Raw genomic sequence first — 18,247 nt, forward strand, 5'->3', positions numbered from 1 at the left:
GAGGCACGCCAACGGGGGGCTGGGCGGGAGGATCCGCGGTGAGCTCGGAGCCAGGCAGGCAGGCAGGCAGGCAGGCAGGCAGGCAGGCGGGCGGGCAGGCAGGAGGGCGGGCCGGCGGGCAGGCGAGCGGAGCTTGGGGGGCTTCCTCTGCTCCGGCGAAGTTTCTCGGGCGCCTTCTCCGCCGGCGGCTCAGTAGCGCTGGACCCCAGGGAGACCTCGACCCGCCGCCGCCCCTCGGGCTGCAGGAGCGCTTCCTCTGTCCAGTCTGGGGAGGCGCAAGCCCCTCCGAAGCCCCCCGCCCAAGCCGCCCTTGCTTCCGTGGGGAGAGGAGGAGGAGCGGGCATTCCGGGGTCTCCTCGGCCCCACCTGGAGGCTGGCATCCCGACGCCTGCCGGAGACCCGCCCACCAGCTCGCTGCCGTCCGAAGCGCCCGAGCCCGCCCTGGCCGCCTCGGCCGGATCCGGCCCCGGAGGGAGCCCCGCGGGCCGGCGAGCCGCACCCCACTGCCAGCTGGCGGCCGCCTCCCGCCTCCGCGGCCCTGGGCGGCGCCTCCCGGCTGGCTGGCTGGCTGGCTGGCTCCGGCGCCGCACCTGTGCCTTCCCCGACCGGCTGACGTCGAGGAGAGCCGAGTCCCTCCGTCCGTCTTGCTCACGGGCTCGGCGGCGCCCCCTCCCCGCCCCCAAAAGAGCCGTCGGTGCGGAGCGGAGCGGAGGCGGCCGCGGCCGTCCTGCATGGAGCCTGGCCGGGCTGGGCTGAGCGCGGACTCCCCCGACAGCCCCGAAGGCCAGAGGCGCCCCCGGGCCCGCCATGCGCGCCCTCCTCCTCTTCCTCTTCCTCGTCGTCGTCGTCGGTCCGCTGCTGGCACTCAGGGGCTCAGGTGAGTGAGCGGGCGGGGGTGGGTGGCCCCGGCTGTTCCCCCTGAGTCTGGCCCCAACTTCATGTCGCCCGGGAGAAGGATCGAGAGGCCCGCTGACCAACCGGCCACCTGCCTTGCTCCTTGCCACAACCACCCTGCAAGGGAGGCCAAGGATGCTGTGGAGGCCGTGCCTCTGAAGAGCTCCCTCCTCTGGCTCCCTGGAGAGTTCCTCTGAGGTGGGGCTGCACCAGTTCTGGACACCCAGGAGGGCAAGTCCCGCGCTTTGCTCTGTGCCCCAAGGAGGATGGCGAGGGGTGTTAGGCTCCCTGGTGCCACCCCTTGCAGCACTTTGGGGTCTGGTTGTTGCTTCCATTTTGCCCCAGTCAGAGAAGCAGTTTGGTTCAAGGGGTGGCTTCCCCCGGGGGGGGGGGGGTCCCACTGGGCTCTGCTGCTTCAGGGGCACACAGAGGTCTCCACTTCCCTCCGCGGGCCCCTTGCTTCTGCCCAGGGATGGCCAGGCGCATCCAGACATTCCTCAGAGATGTGCTTTGCGTGACTCATCCCCGGAGCTGCTGCCGCCTGTAATTGTCGGGTAGACACCTCTGGGCAGCCCTCACTGATTCTGCTCTCCTTGTCTTTTGCAGTGCGCCAGCGTGTGGCCGCGCCAGGGCCACAAGACCCGAGCGTGCCGGTCCTGAGGCTCCTCCGGGCCCACAGGGCAGAAGCCCCCTGGTCTGGAGCTGAGAGGGAAGGGGGTGAAGAGAAAGAGAGGAAGGAGCTTGTGGTCCCTCCTCCGCGGCTCATGGGCGACTCAGGGGGAGGTGAGTGGATGGGCTGCTTGGCCAGCATCAGGACTGCTTTCGGCTGGAGCCTCCGGGGCAAATGGGCTCCCTCTTGCTCCCAGGCATCCGCTTGGCTGGGGGGGGGGCTAGCTGAATGATCCTTTTTCCTGGGCATGGGGGGGTGGGGGGTGGCAGGCCTGTTCTAGGCACCTGTGCTTCTTAGGCTCCATCGGAATTAGGACCATGGTGGACATTAGGACAAGCCCCCCCCCCCAGTTTCCCCAACCTGCCCTGTAGTTCGGCTTCTTGACAGTCAATCAATGGAAAATGCCCTTGCAATTGAAAAGTGGTCTGAATATCAGCAGCTTATGAGGCCTTCGGAAAGGATGGGCTTGAGGGTCCACGCTGGCCCACGCTGGCCTGGGAGACCACCGAGGAAGTGCGGGGCTCTGTGCAGAGGCAGGCACTGTCCAAGCACTGCTGGCCGCCTCTTGCCTTGACCCCACAAGGGCATTTTGTACACACAGGGCCCCAATCCCCAGCAGAGGCTTTTTGGGTGGCCCCAAGGTGGCCTCCCTTCCCTTTCATCAGCAGAAAATCTGGTGGGATCCAACCCCCTGAGCTCTTCAGATATGAATCACCATCATGTGCCCATTGCCCCATTATAGAAGAAGAAGAAGAAGAGTTGGTTCTTATATGCCGCTTTTCTCTACCCGAAGGAGACTCAAAGCGACTTCCCTTTCCTCTCCCCACAACAGGCACCCTGTGAGGGAGGGAAGGCTGAAAAAGAAGAAGAGTTGGTTCTTATATGCCGCTTTTCTGTACCCGACGGATAGAATCATAGAATCATAGTATCATAGAGTTGGAAGGGGCCATACAGGCCATTTAGTCCAACCCCTGCTCAACGCAGGATCAGCCCTAAGCATCCTAAAACAAAGGAGCCTCAAAACAGCTTACAGTCGTCTGCCCTTTCCTCTCCCCACAACAGACACCCTGTGAGGTGGGTGAGGCTGAGAGAGCCCTGATATCACTGCCCGGTCAGAACAGTTTTATCAGTGCCGTGGAAAGCCCAAGGTCACCCAGCTGGCTGCATGTGGGGAAGTGCAGAATCGAACCCGGCATGCCAGATTAGAAGTCTGCACTCCTAACCACTACACCAAACTGGCTCTCGAGAGAGCCAGCTTGGTGCTGTGTTTAAGAGCTGTGGCTAGCCGGCTTTGATTCCCCCCTCCTCCACATGCAGCCAGCTGGGTGACCTTGGGCTAGTCACTGTCCTGTCAGAGCTATTCTCACAGAGCAATCTGTCTCAGCCTCACCTCCCGCACAGGTTGTCTATTGTGGGGAGAAGAAAGGGAAGGTGAATGAAAGCCACTTGGAGAATCCTTTGGGTAGTGAAAAGCAGCATATAAAAACCAACTCTTTTTCTTGTCCACAAGATTAATAAGGATATCGTTGAAGGTATCTTGTATATCTTGTATACATGAGCCTCTTGTGGTGCAGAGTGGTAAGGCAGTGACATGCTATCTGAAGCCCATGAGGCTGGGAGTTCAATCCCAGCAGCCGGCTCAAGGTTGACTCAGCCTTCCATCCTTCCGAGGTAGGTAAAATGAGTACCCAGCTGCTTGCTGGGGGGTAAACGGTAATGACTGGGGAAGGCACTGGCAAACCACCCCGTATTGAGTCTGCCATGAAAACGCTAGAGAGCGTCACCCCAAGGGTCAGACATGACTCGGTGCTTGCACAGGGGATACCTTTACCTTTTACCTATCTTGTATACATCTTCAGCATACACAAGAATTATGCTTCATGCTATACATTTTGAATAAATAAAACCTTGTTTCTAGAAATCGCTTCCCTTGTAACAGGAAAATATTTCCTGGGAGTGTTTTGGGGAACCCCCCAATTTTCCAGCTTTTCCATCAGAAAAATCCTCAGGAGTAAAACCAGCCCTACATATTTTCTTCCCAGAGTCCTTCACGGGTCTAACCTTGTCCAATGTCATTCCCATTAATCGCATGGATTAAGTGAAGATAAACTTTATAGGTTCAACCAAGTTTGAGTCCAGTCAGGCACCTTGAATGAAACTTGGTTGGTCTCCAGGGTCCCCCTGGACTCAATTTTTGTTCTGCTGTTTCCAGCCGCAACCCACCTGAGTGTATAGGGTCAAGACTGGTAGGTATTCTGTGCTGTGGGCTATCCCAAAGGGTGGGTGGGAGGGGAAATAATTTTAAAAGAATGTTGCTCTAGCCAAGAGACAAACAGGGGACGGGACCCTTCCTGCCCAGCCCTCAGTGATTTCTAATCTGAAGAACTGGGTTTATCCCCCATTCCTTCTCCCCATGCAGCCAGCTGGATGATCTTGGGCCAGTCCCAGTTCTCCTAGAGCTGTTCTTGCAGAGTAGTTCTCTCCGAGTTCTTTCAGCCTCACCTACCACACAGGGTGCCTGTTGTGGGGACAGGAAGTAGGCAATTGCTTTGAGGCTGCTTCAGGTAGAAGAAGAAGAAGAAGAGTTGGTTCTTATAGAAGGAGGTAGTGAAAAGCAGGGCACAGACTGCTGCTGCTGCTGCTGCTTCTTTCTGGCTGCTGGGCCAGTGTCTCTGTGGTAGGTCTTGTGGCCCCTGACCGGAGTTTGCTGCTTGTTGGTGTTTGCGTGAGAATTTTAAGCACTATCCTAAGTAAACCTGTCAAATGTAGTGCTGAGATGGGCAGAAGCTGTCTCTGGGGGTGGCGATGGCAGTGGCCTTCCTTCTGTTGACGACTCAGATGCATTCATGGCTATTCTGCCTTCACCAACTAACTCTTGCTGGCTCTTGTGCAGTCAAAGCACGGTTGTTGACTTAAGGGACTTGCAGCTCACTGGGACAACGAACCAGAGATGAACAAAGAGGCACAAAATTCAACAGGTATTGTGGTGGTGCCATTCATCTGGTGTTCCTTCTTGTTAAAGAAGAGTCAGACATGGAGCTTAGACCCACTCCAGAAGATTGATTGGAGAGTATTGGCTAAGATCCAGTTGATCTCCCTTTCTACTAGGAAACTTGCTTCTGAAATCATAACTTGTTTGCAAAATTGGAGTGGCATTCTTGAACATAGGAAAATGTTTTTCCCTTTTTATTGGGTGTTCTGCATTGCTTCACAAACCGGTTGTGTCTCTGCATTTTCAAACTTCAGCTTTGTTTGTGGGAGGGGGTGTCTTGCCACCAGAAGACGAGCATGAACTAGACAGGTGAGCCTGTCAAGGGAGCCTGCCTGTCACTTTGATACCAGTTCCCTCTGGGGAAAGTGAAATGGAAAGGCCCCTGTTGCCCCCTCCCCCTCTGGCTCTAAAGGGGCTCTGCTGATGTAGATGTCAACTGGGGGGGGGGCGGGGAGGGGTTGTCATTTGAGACTAAGAACCAAAGCTCCTTTGGGGCATTTTGGAAGAGAGCATGGAGCACAGGAAAACTGAGACGCAGGGAGCTTTATGGAGCAGGATGCAAAATACACTCTTGCAATCAGAACAAGGTCAATTAAATAGCACCAAATACTGTAAGGTAGATGTTTCGTGGTGCTGCCCAATGTACTTGTGTAGTTGCTAAAGATGGAAAAGGCCGGGAATAGCACGAAGCAGCCGTGAGGAAGCCTGCAAGCGTACCCGTTGGAGCCGGAATGGATCTTGGCACCGGGTAACCTGCAGAAAGAGAGGCCCAGATTTCCGGGGTGGGGGTGGGGGCGGTGCTGAGGGCCAAGCAGCAATCCAGTCAAGGACCCCGGTCAAAATCCAGATAGAAATGCCCGTGGAAGGTACGGCAAGGGAGCGGGAGTGCAGGGCCTACAACCCACGAGGGGGGCCCTAGGACTGGCCACAGTGCAGAGAAATGCGGAGCAAAGCCCTGGATTGTCCTGGGCTTAAGCAGGAGAGGAGAATCCTGAGGAGCGCTGCTTGGATGGGGACCCGGCGTGGGAAAGCTTTTGGACAAGGAAACTGAAGGCAGGCGGGGCAGGAAGGAGACAATTAAGAGGTTGTTTACCTCACCCAGGAGTCAGTGAAGGTGAACAGCACCTGTCGGCCGGGAAGGCTGCTGACACCCAGGATAGCCCAGGTAGGCCCCATGCCCTATAAGTACAGGGGCTAAGCAGGGTTGGCCCTTGGAAGGGCAACCTCCAAGGAAGACCAGGGCTGTGGTGTGGGGTCAGGCAGTGGCAAGCTACCTCCCAACGTCTCTCCGGGCTACATTGCTCACACTCTCCATACCAGAGGGGGGGGGGTAATTGGGATCCCTAGTTAGCAAAGACTGAGGGGTAGCACAAAAGAACTGTCTGGACAGATCTGAAATGCCTTTCCCAAAGGGGCGAGAGTCTGGATACTGTTCTGAATGGACTGGTGTTTGGGACAGGGAGGCGAGGCTTCTGGAGTTGTCTCTAGCCCCGGCCGAAGAACCAGCAGAAGAGCCCCACAGAACTGTCCTGGGTCCCACAGGGCCCGACCTCACCTGGGGAGCAGTTTAACCTCTCTGGGGCCAGGGACGCTGCACACGTGTGGCTCCTTTGGGGAGCATAGGGAAGAAGCGAGAAGGTCCCAGACCACTTAGGGCTTCCAGGGAGATAACCAAATCCCTGCCCCTGATTCAGTCCTCAGTCCGGAGCCAGTGCCACTGAGAGAGCCCGGGGCAAATGTGTGCTCTCCATGGGGTCCCGGCGGGGATCCGTGAGGCTGCGTTCTGGACCACCACCTGAAGCCTCTGAAAGAGCCTCCGGGGCAGCCCTGCTCAGAGCATCACCCAGTGACTGAGTGGCGCTGGCCTTGCTTTTCTGTCTTGCCGACCTGAGTCCGCTGGGCTGGGGGCGCTCTGGCACTTGGTTCTCCGGCACTTCTGCTGCCGTTCCCATTTTGCCAGTCCCCATCTCAATCCCGCTGGTGAGAGGAGGAGGAAGCAAGGAAAGTGTTTTCCCAGTGTCGAAAAGCAGCTCCCAGCTCATTTGCACATGTGCGTTCTCACGCTGTGCATTGCATTGCCTCGATGATCATGCAAAGTAAGTCTCAGGTCCCAGTGCTGCATCTCCTGATTCTGAGCACCCGCCAGCAGGAGACACTGGCCCCCTGCCAAATGGGAGGAGGAGAGAAACTGCCGGCTGTGCAGATACAGAAGCGGCACTAAATGCTCCAACTTCTGAGCGGCAGGCCTACCCCACGGAGAAATGTCCTCCGTTGCAGTAGTTCAGTAACTGGAGCTGCCCTCTGCACATGCTCCAGAAGCTACAAACGGGCAACAAGAAAACCGCAGGAGATGAGGCCTCTCTCTCAGGGCTTAATTAGACAGATGGACCTTCCCGAAGCGAAGCAAAAGGTTTCCCGTCAAACTCCTTAGCCCAGATGTCATCCCAGTTGCATTGACCCAGGGAGCCAAATGCTGCCTTCTCTGTTTTCCTGTTGGGGTAGAAAGGAAGGAGAGGCCACCTAGACCCCAAAGAAAGGAGGCCGTGAATTCTCCAGACTCCTAGAGGACCTTTCTCTCCAGGTGGAGATCCAGGTGGGCGGCTGTGGTGGTCTGGAGCAGCAGAACAGAGTTGGCGTCCAGGGGCGCCTGGAAGCCCAACTGAGTTTTATTCAAGGTAGAAGCTTTCCTTACAGGTGAAGAAGTGTGCCTGTACACAAGAGCTCATATATCTTGAATAAAACTCGGTTGGTCTTAGAGGCGCCTGACCGGACACCAATTTTGTTCCTCTACATTTTCTCCTCCCTTGCCCTCTTCCACTTGTCAAGACATACAGGGGGTGTCATCTCGAAACATCCTGGGGGGGGGGCAAAGTCTGGAGACGATCCCTGGCATCCCTAGTGGGAAGGCATCGTGCCCAGAGGAAAGTGGGACAATCCTCCAGGAGTGAGGGGAGCAGGGAAAGCCGCATCCCGCCAGGCAAAGAGCCGTGGTAGCTGGGGATCTCTCAGACTCCAAGGGACCAGGTTTGTGGATCCCCTTTCCTCTCCTACCACAAAGCATGAAGAGTCCTGCAGGATCAGACCAGCTGTCCACCCAGCCGAGCACCTGCTCCGTTCGGCAGCCAGCCAGCCAGCCAGCCAGGAGACCAGCGGTATGGAGAATGACGCCATCCCCAGATGTAATGAGAAGCGTAACCAGGAGCTTCTTGCCTCGCCTCTGACGGTGGAGGTTCCCCTTCGTTAGCATGACGAGTAGCCGTTTTTGATTCTCTCCTTGCCTGCCTGCTGCCATGGAGGGAAGAGCATCTTCCAGATGCCTGTCGAATTAAGCCCAACCCGGGTGGCTCTCTAGGTTTCGCTTGGTAAAGGCAGCCCAAAGGGTATTTGGGGCCAGTTCCCATTCAGCCATGAGCTTACTGGGCGAGGCGGGGCGGGCCTCCTCCCCTTCCCCTGCTAGTTAGTATTTGATCATTCTTTGTACCCTAAAGGAGAGTTTGCTGGCAGCGGTGGGTGGGTGGGTGGGTGGGTGGCTCTTGTTTGTTTTCTTTCTTAAGCAAGAGCGTGGCTGACTTTGGCTTGGAGGGCTGTTTCCTCATCTCTCCCTCCTGAAGAAGTCGAGTTTGACCTAGGCTAAGTTGTTAGCTTCCTTTTCACCGGCTAAAAATGAGTGAGAAAGGGGCATGACGGATTCATGATGAGCCATTTATAAAAGATAAGTAAAGCAGATTAAAAAACGTTTAAGTGCTACTGAAAAATCTGTTTGTGGTTTTGGAGAATGATTCTGATATGATGGAGGGGCCTTCTCTACTAAGCATAGATCTGGAATCCCAAATCAAAAGGGAAACACAGGAACTTGATTTATTAGCCGCTCAGGTTATCCTTGTAGCTAATACTTCAGAACTGATATATGAAAAAATTGAATTTATAACTGATTAGTTATTGAATTCTTCTATAAAGAAGCAGGATGGTGCAGGTCATAATTTGTGGAAGTGCAGTTAATGGGAAACATCCTGCCAAGAGGAAGGCCCTGCTGGGTAACACCCTCTCTGGGTCGCCCCGAAGGAAAGGCTAGATGACAATTAAATCAGTTTCAGGTGGTGTATGAATCACTGACCTCGCACCCAGACCTCAAGGCCCTGGAACACAGCCACCAACCAATTCAGCCCGGAGAAGGGCACTCCTTTCTCCCCGGTGAAACAGATAGGATGTCTCCTTTCCTAGGAACAAGCTTGTTCTACAATTCATCAGTAAAAGGAATGCACTTTGTGGTAAACACTGATCCCAAGCAATCTTCATAAATACACCCATGCTTGTTCAAGGGACAGCGGTGATAACACAGAGGGCAAGATTTAGCTGCGGAGGGCAAGATTCAAAACGGCCTCATCCTGCTGACTAGCTCCTGACTGGGAGAGAGAGCCCTGCCTCTTTTTTACGGCTTGGCTCTGTTTTGTAATTGTGCCTAGCTGCCTCGGGCTGACCTTGAGATGCCTTCATGGCATTAAATTATCAGGAGCTCTGCTATTCTTCATAAGATTATTTACAGCAGATGATCCGTTACTGACAAAAAACAAATCTAGTTGACAGGCCATTCTTCTGTGCAGGTGGTGATGCTGCTCTTTCCCCATCAGGGCAGGAAGATAAATGGGTGGGGGGAAAGAAATACCTTGTGCCATGTCTCTTATTGGCTGGGCATGCAAGCCCCCTGCATAGATCGGAAATAGCTAGAAAAAATTCAGGGCCCTGTTTATGGAGAACGGTAACCTTCCCCCCCCCCCACACACACACAAACACTAAAATCCCCTCTGTGATGTTCTCCAATACAGGGCCTTGTAGGGGTTTTGGAATCAATATGACAAGAGCTGTTAACAATCTAATAAGAAATCCCTTGATTAAATCAAGGCTAGAGTAAACACCCCCGCAGAAGAAGGCAGGAAAGATGGTAGAGCCCCCATGAATTGACCTGGAAATCCCTTTAATTCAGAAGACTATAATCAAAAGTCAAAAAACAACCTCTTGCAGCAGATGAATAAATTCCCCCCGTCGAGAGTCATGGAAACAGAGAAGGGGGCAGGGGGGGGGATAGCCTGCTAACTGTTTCCAGCCACTTTCTGGTGGAGAAGCAGCAATATTTTGAACAAAATTAGGAGAACTGCAGCAGACCCTTGCAGAGATTGTTTATATTATGTATTTATTTTGAGATTTATATACCATCCTGTCTTCGAAAACTCTAGATGGTTAAAGTTGGACAAGGTGATAATAATGTTAATATTAATGGGAATTCTAAATACAGCAACCGTTTGTTTATTCATACAGCCCAAGTAATTAGGTCAAAGGAAGATAATGCTCTAGTACTGAGAAAGCTAAGGATCCAAACCTGAAAAGCCAGAACAGTCTTAAATGTTAGCGTTAGATACGGCCAATGGTGTACGACTCAAAAATCAATTTAAGTTCTTCCTAAAGATGTGTTTGTGGAATATTGTGGGGTGAGCTAGTAAGTACAATTCCTTTGGGGTTAGACTACAGAATAAGACAAGAACTGTGGGATGCCAAGGATATTTTCTCCTTTATTCCGCTGGCAGAAAACGTGGGAGAGTGGGTGCTGGCTTGGCACGTCGGCTCTCTTCCTCCCGGGCATACCAGGCATGCCCAGTGGTGTCTCTGGGGCATCCCTCAGAGCAGGGTTGAACCAGAAAGCTCTGGGGGCTTCAGCAGGCCTTTCCACCAGGCTGCGAGGCAGGGCTTCCTTATTTGGATAGAAGGCGTGAGTTTGGGGACAGTCACATTAAGGCTATGGGACATATTTTGCTGTTCTGTTGTTTGGGGGAAGATTTGAGGAAAACATATTTAGGGCACTTTTTATCTTAAGCATTTTATCTTTCCTTGTGGTGCCTAATTTAGATGCTACTAAACCGTTTAATTAAGGGCAGGACACAAATGTGAATAAATGCCTGCTTGCTCTCTGCAGCGGAATCACAACCTGAGAAATCAGCACCATCGGAAAGTGGGATGAAGAATCCTGACAAGCCAAGAAAAGGGGGAAAGAAGGGAAAGAAAAAGAAAAAGAAAAACAGGACACCGTGTGAAGAAGACTTTAGAAACTTTTGCATTCATGGTGAATGCAAATACATCGAACATCTCCAGACACCCACCTGCAAGTAAGTGAGCTTATATCTGGATCCTGCTTGTGGGGATGGCAAATCTGACGATAAAAAGTAATCTGAGCAGATCTGCTGAGAAATAACTGATGTCCCCAAGTAGTCTCAGGAAGTGAAGAGAAATAAGAGTTGTCTTATAGCCCACTTTTCACTACCCAAAGGAGTCTTAAAGTCACCTTCTTGGTTTCTCAGGGCAGCACAGCTGCTGATTCCCGTCCTGTTGTTTTTTTTCTAGATGCCATCCAAATTACTACGGGGAACGTTGTGTTGAACAGTTTTTGAAGTCACACCGAAGTAACGAGGTAGTCCGTCCATCGACCACCATCATAGTGACAGTGGCTGTTGTCTTCTCCATCTCCATCTTTGCTGTCCTTCTAGCCATTGTCATAATGCAGTAAGTGGGGCATTGTTGGTCTTCCAGTAGGTTTTGTGTGATGATAAAGGGCTGCTCATGCAGAACTCACAACTGTACACACGATTCTTTGCCAATGTAACAGTTCCTTCAGGCACAGTCGATAGAGATGCCCAGACAGAACGAAGCAGAAAGGTGGCCCAAAGGGGGAGTGCCCCTCCCAGCGCTAGCTATCTCCCAGGGGAGTTCTACCTTGGAAATTTTAAGCACTAGCCTGTCCTGAATTTCACCAATGCTGGGATGGGAAATTCTGAGAGATTTGGACTTTGGGCAAGGAATGCAGCAGGGAGAGGGTGCCCGGAGAGCCCACTGTTGTCTAGAGAGGAGCTGCAATTTCAAGAGCATCCCAGGACCACCCAACCTGGGGATAACTGAACAGGAGGCAGCCTCAAACAGGGGATAAAGATGGTCAGACATTCTCATCCTTGTGCAAAGATGCACCTCTACAATGGTGGTGCCTCACCACTATTTTGGTAGATTCCCATGTTCCTCTTGGCCACCAGCAGGGGAGGGGAGGGTTGACAGATCTCCTGAAGATTTAAGGGTGGAGCCTGGGGAGGGACTTCAGGGGGGCAATGCCATAGACTACTCCACCGTCCAAAGAATCCACTCTTTCTGGGGGGACTGATCTCTTTAGTCTGGAGATGAGCCGTAATTCCCTGAGATCCCCAGGTCCCTAGGACATGTCCACCCAAAAAGCCTCAATGCATTCTTGACAATAAAATTAATAGCAAGAAGCGCCTGAAATCCAATAAATTAAGTGATTTCACTGAATGAGGCTATGCGGTTAAACGAAACGTAACTCCTCATTCAACCGATTTCATAGGGTGGACACAATTCCAAGAAATAATAAAAGACATCACACATTGACCGGAAATGTCTTCTGCCTTTAGCCTGTATTACAAATCAGACAATACACACCCCGGTGAATTCGACTTTAAAAGCAGTCTTGCTGTGACTATTAAATTTGTCCAGATATATCCTGGGATTGTTTTAACTATACAGCCCCCTCCAGATCTGCCCAGGTGTGCCTCTGTCTCATCAGGGTTATGCTTCAGCTGGTCCCCCCCTCATCCAGCCCACGACTTCAAAGTACCAGCCGCCTCCTTGGAATCATGTGGGAATGGAAAGTAGAGCCACCTTCTGGGGACCTGGGCTGGCCCACGAAGGCTCTTCCCCCTCCTTTCAGCAGTTTCCGCTGTGAAGTTGCTGAAATTGTTAGTGGCAAGTCCAGCAGTGGGATGGGCTGCCTGAGAAGGTGGACAGCTCCTCTTCACGCAGGGGCTGGACAGATCCTGATCACGGATGCTTGAGGCTGATCTTGCTTAGAGCAAGGGGTTGATCTAGATGGGCTGCAGGGCCTCTTCCCACTCCAGGATTCTATGTGTGGCAAAGTCACTAACTCCAGAACCCTCCAGTTTCGTCAGAAGTTGTTGGCACCCAGTGTGGGCTGCTCCTGTTTCACACGGACGTTCACTGGCTACCATAGCAGAAAACCTTAAGCTGTGTGTTGGGACAGAAATAATAGTTATGTTCCTAGAGTGGGTGAGAATTACAGGAAAGTGAGAGTAAGTTTTACAATGGAGATTAAGAACTACATTTTGCCTTATCTTGCTTTAGAAAAGGAGGACATATCAATATATCTCCTTTGTACCTGTTAATTCGCATTTGCACTTGTGTTGATTATCTCTTACTTAGTTTATTTATTTATTTATTAAATTTCTATACCGCCCTCCCCGGAGGCTCAGGGCGGTTTACATTAAACATATAAACAACACATTAAACACTCTTCATTAATACTCATACATAATAATAATAATAACAGTGGTTGTAACAGAAAACAGTATAGTGAACAGCATAACAATAATAATAATATAACAGTATAACAATGCAACCGTGAAAATGGCACAACAGGTCCAGAGCACTCTGGTGGAGTTCTGGGAGGAAGTGGGGGGGAGAGCAGGTGCCCTTCGTTCGTTGTTGGTTGTGCCTGGTCTCAACCAAATGCCTGGCAGAAGAGCTCCTTTTTGCAGGCCCTGCGGAACTGTTTAAGCTCCGTCAGGGCCCTGATCTCCTCCGGGAGCTCGTTCCACCAGGTGGGGGCCAGGACAGAGAATGCTCTGGCTCTGGTCGAGACCAGGCGGACTTCTTTAGGGCCAGGGACCATTAGCTGGTTGGTGGTGGAGGAGCGCAGAGCTCTTTTGGGGGGATAGGCAGGGAGGCGGTCCCTCAGGTACACTGGGCCCTGACCACAAATGGCCTTGAAGGTAATTACCAGGACCTTTAGTCTGATCCGGAATTCAACTGGCAGCCACTGCAGTTGGTGGAAAATGGGCCGGATGTGGGACCTCCACGGTGTTGCTGTGAGGATCCTGGCCGCTGCGTTTTGGACCAGCTGTAGTTTCCGGGTCAAGGCTAAGGGCAGGCCTGCGTAGAGCGAGTTACAGAAGTCCAGTCTAGAGGTGACCGTCGCATGGATCACTGTGGCTAGGTGTTCCGGGGCCAGGTAGGGCGCTAGTAGTTTGGCTTGGCAGAGATGGTAGAATGCCAGCCGCACTACCTTTGTGATCTGGGCTTCCATTGTAAGGGAAGCATCCAGAATCACGCATAGGTTCCTGGCGGAGTCAGCCATAGAGAGCTGTACGCCATCCAGGGCAGGCAGGCACGCTTCCTCGCATGGGCCCTTCCTACCCAGCCACAGGACCTCCGTCTTTGAAGGATTGAGCTTCAGGCGACTCTGCTTCAGCCATCTCGTCACTGCTTCCAAGCAGCTGGCTAATGCTTCTGGGGGGGAGTCAGGACGGCCATCCATCAGGAGGAAGAGCTGGGTGTCATTGGCATATTGATGACAACCCAGCCCAAACCTCCATACCAGTTGTGCAAGAGGGTGCATAAAGATGTTGAATAGGATAGGAGAGAGGACCGCTCCTTGTGAAGTTGTTGGCGGTCTGATGTTTTCTCTCCTATTGCAACCCTCTGTCCACGATCCCGGAGGAAGGAGATCAGCCATTGAGGGGCTGTCCCTCGTATTCCAGCATCGATGAGGCAGAGAGCTAGAAGCTCATGATCGACTGTGTCGAACGCTGCTGAGAGGTCTAGTAATATCAGCAGTGCCGACCTGCCTCGGTCCAACTGGCAACGGAGGTAGTCCATCAGGGCGACTAGCGCTGTCTCTACCCCATGGCCAGGCCGGAAGCCTGACTGGGATGGGTCTAGGACCGAAGCTTCTTCTGTTAGTTGGTTTGCGACAGTCTGACTGCTTCTATGGAAGTCTATGGGAGCAGAGCTGTTTTAATTGTATACAGTATAAGACAGCCCTTAGTTAAGAACCAATCACTTATCTAGAGAGACAGAAGAGTTTTAGAGGAAGTTAAGGCAGATATTTTTCTACCCAAATGCACTACTGCGATAAGCAAATCCCATGTTCCTGGAAGGAAATCTCTGGAAGGGTGTGCGTGATTTGTTTAGATAATTCTAAAAATCAGTGAGACAAAAAACCTGGCTTTCTTTTAAAATATTAGGAAATGTTAGGAACTTTGATAATATCGACACTTGTTTCACAATAAGCATAGGGTTCGTTTTCAGGGGCTTGTACTTTCTATTGTCTTATAAAAAAGAACTTTAAAGAAATCTCTGAAAGTTTTCGGTCTGGCTTTCTAGCATTAGTTCAAAAGAACAGAACTCACACCTAAGTTGTTTGTATTAGCAGATTTAAAGGACACTTTTAATAGATAAATCCTGGAGAACTTTGCCACCAAGATAGATTCAGGTGTACAGCGATGTTGGTCTGAAGCAGCAGCACAAGATTTGATCCCAGTGGCTCTTTTTATACTAGCAAAGTTTAATTCTGGGGATAAGCATCAGTGTGCATGCACACGTCCTCAGAGGCACTGAAACAGGCATCATCAGCTGTTATGTACATTGGGGTGGGGAGGGGTGGGTGGGGTGGGGAGTTTGTTGCCAGGAAGGTCTTGTCAGGATGCATCAGTAACTTGGTAATGGGACCTGTGAATAGCATCATCTGTTTGTTAACTCTTTTATTTGTATGCAAATTTGCTGTTATTTACTTCCATGGGAAAAGTTGACGTGCCCCTTCTTTCTCCCTGCTCTTCCATGGGTCAGAATGTGACGGTGGGATTAGGTCAGTAGCACTTCCGTGGTTTCTTCTTTTTTTGTCTGACAATGAGGGTTGTCATCGAGGATTCCAAGTGGTCTGTTCTATGTCTTTCCTCTCCGTGCCCTGTTTGCTGGGTGGTATCAGCTGATTTCCCCTGCTGGTGAAGATTCCCCGTATTCCCAGTTACCCTTTGTTGGGATCCAAGCAATTCTCTCCTATTTCCCCAATAAGCTGTTGCAAAGATGCCAGGAATGTCTTCTGAGACTGAGCAGTTGTGTGTCTTCTTCTTGCTTGCTGCCCTCGCGTGTCTTTTGTCTTCTTTGCACGGGAAAAATGCTGCCCCAAGGGCTCCTCCTCATTTCCTGAGACCGGTTCTGACAGACCCTCGGGAGTTTCCTTTGCCCAGCAAGCTGGAGAGGTGTCTAAGCGACAAGGTGGGCATGGCGGTACTTCCTCCCTTGGCCAACAAGACTTCAGGCCTGGGGCTTTTGCAAGAAGGGAGCAGATGAGGGAGCAGATGAGGGAGAGTAGGATACTCACCAGCATTTAGCCTTGAGCTGGCCAAAGTCCCACCTATGAGGATTAGTTTTGTTGTTGTTCAGTAGCATGTAAGATGCTATGAATGATGGCCCCAGACCCCAGCGGCATCTTACTTGCTGTCCAGACTTGTGGCCACAGTCCCACTGGGCGTTCCTGGGGCCAGACTGGGTTTAAATGAGTAGGAACTGGACAAGAGGACTGCTGGCTTGTACTCTTGCAGCTGAAAGAGGCTCACAGGAAAAGGCCGTCTGTTGGATTGTGCTCTTTGCCCGTCACCTTCGGACATATTTGTAAAATGTCGCTGCAGTTGTGTGTAATGCTTTCCAATGTCACTGCTCTGTCCACAGAGTCAGAAAGAAATATCTGAAATGTGAAGAGAAGGAAGAAAAGAAAAAACTCCGCCAAGAACACGGAAGCCCCAGCAACGAACGTAGGGCTTGCAGTAATAATGTCAATACTAATAAGAAGTGCTTAAGAGAGCCCTTTTTTAATCCCCACTCAGGGGGATCTTTTCAGACATGGAGGATTTCTGGGTAACCGTGGGACAGTTAATTTCTGTCCGCCTAACCCCCCCCCCACACACACACACACAGGGTGGTTATTGTGAGGATAAAACTGATGTGGAAAGAACAATTTGTCAACCTCTCCCCAAGTGGGGGGGGGGGGGAAGCAGGGTGTTAAATAATTAGCTAGCTGGATAATGCAGTCTGTCCAGGGAGAACTGTCTGGGCACAAATCATTTGGGGATATCGATCTTACTCCTTATGCAGCAGGAAGGGAAGGTCACCGTTTTGTGGGGCTCAAGTGGATGGGCTTCTCCAAATAATCTCTCATTGGGTTGGTTCAGCACAGGTGATGGGCACAAACTTTCTTTCGCCCTGTTTGTGGTTTACAAAGTCGAATTTGTGGCAGGGCACCCAGCACAAACTCTGATATTGTTCATGCCCGTGGTGAGCAGATAAATTCCCAGATGGACTCTCTCTACTCAATCAAAATGTTTACCCAACTTCAAAGAAAAACTTGGAGGGCTTGTGGAGGAGCAACATCTGGGGTGGGGGGTGGGGAGCCCCGTGTGACTTTGATGTCTCTAGCCTGCCTGGGGTCAGTTCTATGCACTCTGGACCTTGGTCATTTTGACAGGTGCAGGAGTGTACAGAACAGATCCTGTACAAGCTAGAGATACTAAACTCACGGGGGACGTGCCCCGAGTATTCCTCCACATGTGCTCCATGTTTGGTGTCTCCAGCTTTCCCAGGACCCATTCTGCACATTCCTGAACCTGTGCTTGTCAAAACGGCACCATTTTCTCTCCCCTCAAATGGGAAAATCCAGGTTAGCATACCAGAGGTCCTGAACTCTCCAGCCACTCTTCACTCATGGGCATGATTTGTCAAAGGGATGAATCTCCAGACCTTAACCCCGTTCTTGTCTCTCACAGGAGATGAAGTTGAGGAGGCTGGTGGCGAACCTCGTGAAACTGCCTGGAGACACGTCTGAGGGAAGCCAATGAAGGGCCCTTGAGGGCCTCTGGGGTGGGGGGCCGCCTTTCCTGCTCAACACGGAGAAACCCACAGAGGGCAATGGAGCAGCCCGGCTGCTTCTTGGCAGTTGATGGCCCATCAAGGCACGTGCACGAATTCATGGGCCATGCTTACCAACTGTGAAGAGCTGCTCCCTTGAAGACTTTGCTTTTGCAGCTCCTTCTTCCTCCTCTACTTGTTGTCAGTGAGTTATTGAGGAGTTTACAGAGAAGAGAAGTCTTTGAGTGAAAGGGGGGGGGAGAGACTCAGAGAATTTAGAAGGCACGGTCTTAGCCATCGTGTCTCTAAAGAGAAATCCTTGACTGACTTCCACTGCTGCCCCCCTCCCCCAAGGGTGAATGATATAACCAACAAGAGAAAGAGTACGGCAGTCTGAAAGAACATGCGAATGCATCTGCGACTCCACCCGGGACAAGTGGCACAGCCCACCCTGGCACCACATCAATACCTGACGACTGTTACCTGCAAGAGAGTTGCCATTCGTTGCAGCTTGACTCATGGTGCTGCCCGGTTACTCCCCTCTGGTCCCCAGATCCTATTTCCTACTATCAATCCTCAAACCAGCGCTGTTTGGTTGAAGGTGCCCACTTATGGGGAACGGTAGCTAGTGGCAACCCTAGAAGGCTGTCTCAGCATCCTTGGTCGAAGGATGGGTAAGAGATTTGCTTGATAGTTAAAGTACAGTCTGGCTGCTTCTATGGAAGTCCGTGGGAGCAGAGCTGTTTTAATTGTATAAGAACCCGAACAAGTTTATTTTCCACTTCTGGAATAGAGACAACGGTTCCCGAAAAGATGTCTCTTGTTTAATAGGGGTTGTAAAAAGTATTCCTGACACCAAAACAAAACTTTACAAAGGGGTTTTTATGTTATTTTGGTGTAAATATGTAAGTAATTAGAGGGTTTTAGTTGTACATAATATATTCCTG

The 18,247-nt window shown here is 51.6% G+C and overlaps 1 protein-coding gene across 1 annotated transcript; it reads left to right on the forward strand.

Annotated features, from left to right (window-relative positions):
• Positions 1-718: 718 nt before the first annotated feature.
• AREG (amphiregulin) lies at positions 719-18,247 on the forward strand. The gene is made up of 6 exons (XM_077314375.1): positions 719-877; positions 1,501-1,677; positions 10,522-10,711; positions 10,947-11,105; positions 16,128-16,210; positions 17,219-18,247. Exons 1-6 carry the CDS (start codon positions 808-810, stop codon positions 17,275-17,277), a joined length of 738 nt encoding a protein of 245 aa, XP_077170490.1. The 5' UTR covers positions 719-807; the 3' UTR covers positions 17,278-18,247.

Source organism: Paroedura picta, chromosome 16 (genome assembly GCF_049243985.1).
Source record: "Paroedura picta isolate Pp20150507F chromosome 16, Ppicta_v3.0, whole genome shotgun sequence".
Lineage (NCBI taxonomy): Eukaryota > Metazoa > Chordata > Lepidosauria > Squamata > Gekkonidae > Paroedura > Paroedura picta.